The sequence below is a fragment of the Nipponia nippon genome, unplaced genomic scaffold (genome assembly GCF_047370975.1).
Source record: "Nipponia nippon isolate SJK-2023a ecotype South Korea unplaced genomic scaffold, ASM4737097v1 scaffold_12, whole genome shotgun sequence".
NCBI classification, from domain to species: domain Eukaryota; kingdom Metazoa; phylum Chordata; class Aves; order Pelecaniformes; family Threskiornithidae; genus Nipponia; species Nipponia nippon.
In genome coordinates, this window is record NW_028262313.1 from 22,953,223 (window position 1) to 22,959,725 (window position 6,503).

The 6,503-nt window shown below is 57.9% G+C and overlaps 1 protein-coding gene across 1 annotated transcript; it reads right to left on the reverse strand.

Annotated features, from left to right (window-relative positions):
- Positions 1–1,220: 1,220 nt before the first annotated feature.
- Positions 1,221–6,015, reverse strand: LOC104012837 (protein Wnt-11b). Its single transcript, XM_087749216.1, has 5 exons — positions 5,877–6,015; positions 4,920–5,155; positions 4,224–4,501; positions 3,247–3,539; positions 1,221–2,460 (listed from the first exon to the last, which is right to left on the reverse strand). The coding sequence occupies exons 2-5, from the start codon at positions 5,065–5,067 to the stop codon at positions 2,286–2,288; spliced, it is 894 nt and encodes a 297-aa protein (XP_087605342.1). The 5' UTR covers positions 5,068–5,155; positions 5,877–6,015; the 3' UTR covers positions 1,221–2,285.
- Between the last annotated feature and the right edge of the window lie 488 nt (positions 6,016–6,503).

Genomic DNA, 6,503 nt, shown 5'->3' on the forward strand with positions numbered 1-6,503 from the left:
TTCACCTCCCTCTGATGCACAGCGAGGTGGCCACAGGGAAGGTATTTAAGCAATCCTCCTAATTAAGTACCTGCATCACCTCTTGGCTCAGCCCGGCTCTGGACACAGAAACTGCAGGTATTTTGCAGCCTGGCAGCTGAAGGCTCCCTTTTCTGAGGAATGCCGGGGACTAACCCCTAATTGCATTTTAAAAGATAGCTTTTTGGCCTTCGGCAGCTGTGAGGGAAGCTTTGCAGCTGGGGCTTTACTGTCACTCTGGGAAGGCCAGATGTCAGCAGCCAGATCAAGTCAATGGCACATTAACAACTGATAATGATGGTTAACTCATTGGGTTAACTGTGCGAGCATATGCTTCACCCCCGAGCTTTCCAACTCCCAGCTCCCAGGCTTGTCTCAAACTACCTTTGACTCTCAGCTCTTATTCACGGTTAATACGGAAACCTGGAGCACATTAAGTGGAGGGGACGGTTTACAGTAAAAGCTCATGACTTGATTCCGTGACCCAGCAGAGGCTATTGAAAATGATTGAATGAATATGGAAATGAGTAATCGTACAGCTGGACTTGGGGCTGAACGCGGCCAACTCCATTCAATGCGAACCACAAATAAACCACGGTCCATGCAAAGCCGCCAGAATCTCAAGGTCATGGTGTGAGCTGCAGGAAAGCGCCCTAGGATTTCCATCACGCTTACCTCGTGCCGTGGGTTCTCCTCAGCGCCTGTGTATTTAGATTCAGCCTTTCTCTCCAAAGGCTGCATGACCAGGAATCTCTTATCCCATGCAAGCGCTTGGCCAGCTTCCACGCTGGGGGAAATGGGGGCCATCGGAGCCCCCATGCCTGGCTCCCCATCCCTTGCTGCTCACACACACTGCTTGGCTAGTCCACCCTACGCTCACAAGGATCAGAAAATAATCCTGGACTGCCTCAGTTTCCAGCCACCAGCGCTGAGTCCCAGGAAGACGGATTCCTTGCTGGCTGGTCAGAGACCTGAGGGACCTTCCAACAGGTTTTCTGTATGTGTGCAGTAGCTGAGGCTGACAGATATCTGTAATTAAAGGCAAACCTGGGCCAATGAGCAGCAGAAAGAGTTAAAACTGAGCTGGTCCCCCGCTGCGTGTGAGGGTACGGACACAGACACCGGGCTTTATGCTCTCCTTACAGCCTCGCTTTCTCTGTGGCCAGCTGAGAAGGAGATGGAGGAAGGAGGTTGTCCTAGGAAACATGTCACAGAGAGATATAGTATAATACATTTATTTAAAAAACACACACCAGAATCCCACTTACATCAAGTATAGAGACTAAAGGTTCTCTCTCCAGGCCAGAGTGCCAGCACACCTGGTATTAAGGGGGTGGAAGGAGTGGGCTGAAGACCTTAGTGATCTAGAAGCAGGGGCAGGAAGGACATGCCATGCGTTGAGTGGGCTTCCACCTCCAACGCAAGCCCAGAGGGCAGAAGCTACAGTGCTGCCATGGCTGCCTTGTTAATACAAGGCTGCTAGGTGCAGTTTTGCCATGCTGCCCTGCTTCGCCAGCCTCCGGGACCGCTCCTGCCCCTAGGTCTGTGTTGCCATCATCAGTCAGAGCCAAAGGCTCGTTACTGTGAGAGCAGCGGCAGTCTCCGTGCGGGTCGTGGGGAGGATTGATGAGTTCTGTCTCCTGGAGCGAGAACTGGTTCTGCCTTTGTCCAACCCTGGTCTTCATTTCAGGTGCTGCAAAGGGCACTGGAGCAGTATTTGCCCCTGAGGAGGAACACTCCGTGGTGCTGGGTGAGCCCACAGCAGAAACCTGCCCCCAAAGGAGCCACCCATGACCCCCTCACCCAAAGCAGCTTTCTTCCCCTGCAGCCTACTCCCAACGGGCAACTCTCTACCCCCCTTCCCATCCATCACTCCTGGCTTTCAGGCCACTGTCAGAAACCTCCTGCAAAGAGACAATGGCAGCCCAGGGTCCCCATTCACCCCTGGAGAAAAGGGCCTGTGCATACGGAGTGATAAATGGTTTGTCCCCAGCTGGAGGCAGAGGGCTGGACGCTCCCGATCAGCGGCAGGAGGGCAGCCCTTTGTCTTGCTCTGGAGAGACGGAGCAGAGGTCGGCCCCCGGTCTTGGGCTTCCCGGCATCTCTCAGTTTGAGGTCTTCCGTGGTAACGCGAGAGTCCAGGCTTCCCGCACAGCCCCCTTCTTGCCGTAGCTCGGAGCATCCCTTGCGGTTGGCGTTCAGTCTCCAGCTGTGCCCCGGAGGATACCAGCGCAGGAGTCCTCCCGCCTGCCGTGACGCCTCTGGCGTTATTTGCAGACATATCTCTCCACCTTCCGCCAACACTTCTTACACACCACGTAGCAGCACCAGTGATACTTGCAGTGACACCTCTCCACCACCTCCTCCGTGTAGGCGTTGTAGCCGCGGCCGCAGCACAACAGGTTGCAACTGTCGCTGCCCACGGAGGTCTTGTTGCACTGCCTGCCAAGGAGGACGCATGAGCGGGAGCTGAGGGAGCATTACCTGCCCGCCCACAGCGGCAGTGCTGACCACAGCTATCTGCCCTGGCCTCCTCCCAGAGCTTACGTGCCCGTAGCAGGAGGCAGCGAGCTGCAGGGCTCTGCTTGCAAACTGGGGTTGATGTCAGCTGGTGTTACTGCGGTGCGTTTCAGGCTGGGCACGCTCACTCTGTGCCATGCTGGGGGCAGGAGCTTCCCATGGAGAAGGAAGGGTGGATGGCTAGGACCGGGCACTTCTGCTACTGCTAAGTCTAACAGGGATTGCAAGTCGCAGCCCTGAGGCAGCCCTGGCTCAGCCTTCAGGCGAGGCTTCCCCATCCCTCTAAAAGCTGCCCCTCACCCTGCAATCGCTCCAGAAAGGAGGCATCTGGGAAGCACCGCAGACTCCAAGGACTGCGGAACCGTTCTGGTTACTGTAGGCAGCACCCGAGGGCTTGCAGGGAGAGGTGATATTTTCCTTTCTGACTCCTCAGTGGATGAATCCTGTCCTGGAGAGTGGAGCTGATGGGCTCTCAGTGAGGGCTCTCCCTTGCCTTTACACCTGCATAGCTCTGCAAAAATAATATCTACCTTCCTGCCCTCCTTGGGACTTAAAGATGCAAAGATTTTGAAGCAGTCCCTGTGGCATCCCCATCTAAGGGGGACCACCCATCCGCACCAGCTTCCCGGAGCGTGCTCTCAGACCCAGTGGTACAGACACTCGTGAAGCCGGAGGCTGAGTTAGAGCGTATTTACAGCCGTTTCTTACCTATCCTGTGTCCCCAGAGAGCCCAGGTGGAGATTCGGCGTGCAGTAGTCGGGAGAGTTGATGAGATAAACCAGATCCGTCTCCTTCACTGGCCTGACGTCCGTTTCTTTGGGTATCAGCTGCTTCCTGGGCCCTACGAGCCGGTGGGTCACCTTGATGGCTGCCAGGTACTTGGACTTGAGGTCAGAGGCGATTTCACCCAGGTTTGGCAGTCCCTTCCAACAGGTCTTCACCGAACAGGAGCCTGAAACACCGTGGCATTTACACTTGGTATCCAGGGAGTCGCTCAGTACCTGCAGAGGACAGGAAAACAGATGAATTTCCTTCTGCTTTCTCCTGGTACCCACCCTACCGATCGATTTGCAAGACCATCCATGGGAAGCTTCAAGAGATGAAAGAGCTCATCAAGAGCATCCATGGGAAGCTTCAAGAGATGAAAGAGCTTGGCTGCTTACTGTCACCTTTAAATGAATATAATGGGGCAATCAAGGACTCACCCTGCTTCATTCCCCTTGTGATAAGAACCTAACCCTCGGGGAACTCCCTGCTGGAGCCTGCCGTGGGGCTGGTGGCTTCCCGAGCCAAGGCGGCTGCGGGACAGCCACAGCCTCACCTGGGGAACCCGAGTGCCTGAAAGCACAAAACCCCGCAGCGCCGGGCAGGGCTGGGAGCCCAGCTGGAGTGGGGCAGGACGGGCCTCTGCTCCCACGAGAGCAGCAGAAAGAAGCACTGGAATTACTGGTGTGAAGTGGCAAATATCTTGCCTTAGTTGTGGAAAGGGTGCAGGGGAGGTTAGCAGTGGGGGATGTCTCTGCAAACACATCTAACTCCATTTTAACCATTTAGTCGCCTCCTGACTTTAAGGACAGCATCCCAACAGCCTGGCCGGAGTCTGCTGCCTTACATTAGGCACCTCTGCCCCCCAGGCTGCTGTACGATGTGCTGGGCTGCAGCAGTCCTGGTGGGCAGGTACCCACCTGCCTGCCCACCGCATTGTTATGCAGATTCATGGCCTTGAGCCCTTGTGTCCCCAGCTTGCTGGATTTTAAGGGACTGTCAGCAAAAGCGGCGCCAAGCTGGAGGCCGAAGCGCAGGTTGTCCCCGCAGCCGCCCCATCTGAAGTCCGGCCCGGGGACCTCCGAGGGGACGGAGCCACAGGAGCAGAGCGGGAGATCTCCCGAGGCGCAGGCTTGGGCGATGGCGTGCGTGACGGCGGCGGCAGCCAGGGCGTAGACGAAGGCGGATTCCCGGGTTCCTGGGAAGAAGAGGGGGAGATGTCCTTCCTCCCTGCCCAGCTGAACGCTCCTCTCAAAGATCTCACAATGCAAATGAGGGGGGTTTTCTTGTAACAGGATAAAACCAAGGCCCAGCGTTTTTCTTGCGCTGTGTTTTCAACCTGTGCCACCCGTTATATTATGCTGTCAGCCTACAGCCTGTGTCCCCACCTCTTCCCCCCCTTTTTCTGGAGCCCTAGCAGCTGTTTTTGTTGGAAATGGAAGTCACTGTCTGTCATCTCCTGCAGATCTAAGTTGCCTAGGATTAACACCAGTGTAATGGCAGCAAGTTTCTTCAAAATTGACACCCCATCAGCTGTATATTAAAGCGCTGCCTGCCCGGAAAGCTACGTGGGGCAGAAAGAGGAGCACGAACACAGCAGATGAAGCAACCTTTACCTTTCAGCAGGTCAGGGCCAAAGCTGGGGGCACGTTGGATGGAGGAGCAGTTCCACCTCATGTCTGCAAAGGTCTTCTGGCAGACGCTCTTGGTCTGGCGGGCGGCCCGGACGATGCTGTGCATGACCTCCAGGTTCCTCCGGCACATCTGGAACTGGTCGGGCACCAGCCCGGCGAGCAACCGGCAGTGGTGGCTTTCATTCCAGGCCACCCCACTGCCGCTCTCCGTCAGCCCGCTGTGGGGAGAGGATGGGTGTCAGCGGGGTGGGGGGGACCACAGGCACCCCTCCGGGGACCCAGCTGGAGAGAGGGAGCTCCGAAGGGAGCCACCGGGTGCATCCCCCCCTGGGGACACTACTCACAGCCACTGGATGGCCGCGGTCAGCCCCAGCTGGCAGAGCAGGGCGGCGGCGGCGGTGGGGTGGCCCATGGCCGGGGCTGGGACCGGGGCTGGGGCCGGGACCGGGGCTGGGGATGGAGCTGGGACCAGGGATGGGGCTGGGACTGGGGCTGGGAATAGAGCTGGGACTGGGGCTGGGGCTGGGACTGGGGCTGGAGCTGGAGCTGGGACCAGGGATGGGTCTGGGACCGGGGCCGGGGATGGAGCTGGGACCGAGGTCGGGGCCGGGGATGGAGCCGGGACCGGGGATGGAGCTGGGACCGGGGACGGGGCCGCTCGGCGCCCCCGCCCCCTTTTATAGCGGCGGGCGGCGGGTCCTCCCCCCCCGGGGAGGGGAACAAAGGCGGTTTCGGTGCCATTCACAGCGGGTCAGGGCCGGGGGGGGGGGTGTCGGGGGCGGGGGGTACAGCTGTTATTAGCTGCCACCATCCCCAAACCAGCACCTAGGGAGCAATTAAGAAATGATCCGCTGCAGGACGGAGGGGCTCTGGGCGATGGGGAGCTGGGGGGCAGCAGGGCCGGCGCATCGCCCCACTCAAAATTCCGCTGATGCGTACCCCTTCGTGTCCCCGCAAGGCGCAGGGGTGCCCCGGCACCGTCAACGCGTGGCCTTCTCCTTCGGCATCTTCAGGAGAGCCCTCGGATCCCAGAGCAAACACTGGGCTCTGCTCAGCAGGTAGAAACTCCTCCCTGTAACTGGCTGGCAGGAATCAGAAAGGGACAGATTAGTAAAGGACAAAAGGGGTTGATATTAATTTCTGGCTTTTTCCTTATTTTCTTTGCAAGAAGCTTTAAAAAATACATTTTGACCCAGAAAGAGTGAAATAACCAGGACTCCAGCTGTAGGTGTGTCAATCACGGGGTGGACACTGGTGTCACCAGCCTGGAGAGGACCCGGGCAAAGGCGGTGCGGGACTGAAGCTGATTGAATGTGGGGAAACCCTGCCCCTAGGCACCGACTTCACAGCCCCTTTTCTTGCAGACAAACCGTCTTACTGACCCGTCCTCTCGTCAGGGCATCGCAGCCCCTAACGGGTTCCACAGCCGCAGAGAAAGAGGGTGAGCAGGCGCGGACACGTGGAAGGGCTCTCGGCACCCAGCCCGCAAGCACGTTTCAACGTAACGGGGTTAAAGCAGCCTCTCCCTGCTGCAGGAGGGTGCTGGGCTGCGCTGCAAGGGCTCCG

What these genes read in the sequence shown, in the direction of transcription:
- LOC104012837 (XM_087749216.1), bottom strand. Translation starts at nt 5,067, where the DNA reads ATGTGCCGGAGGAACCTGGAGGTCATGCACAGCATCGTCCGGGCCGCC. An exon ending in ACAATGCGGTGGGCAGGCAG is followed by an intron (nt 3,540 to 4,223) that starts GTGGGTACCTGC and finishes TGTCCTCTGCAG; the next exon opens with GTACTGAGCGACTCCCTGGA. An exon ending in TCTCTGGGGACACAGGATAG is followed by an intron (nt 2,461 to 3,246) that starts GTAAGAAACGGC and finishes CCTCCTTGGCAG; the next exon opens with GCAGTGCAACAAGACCTCCG.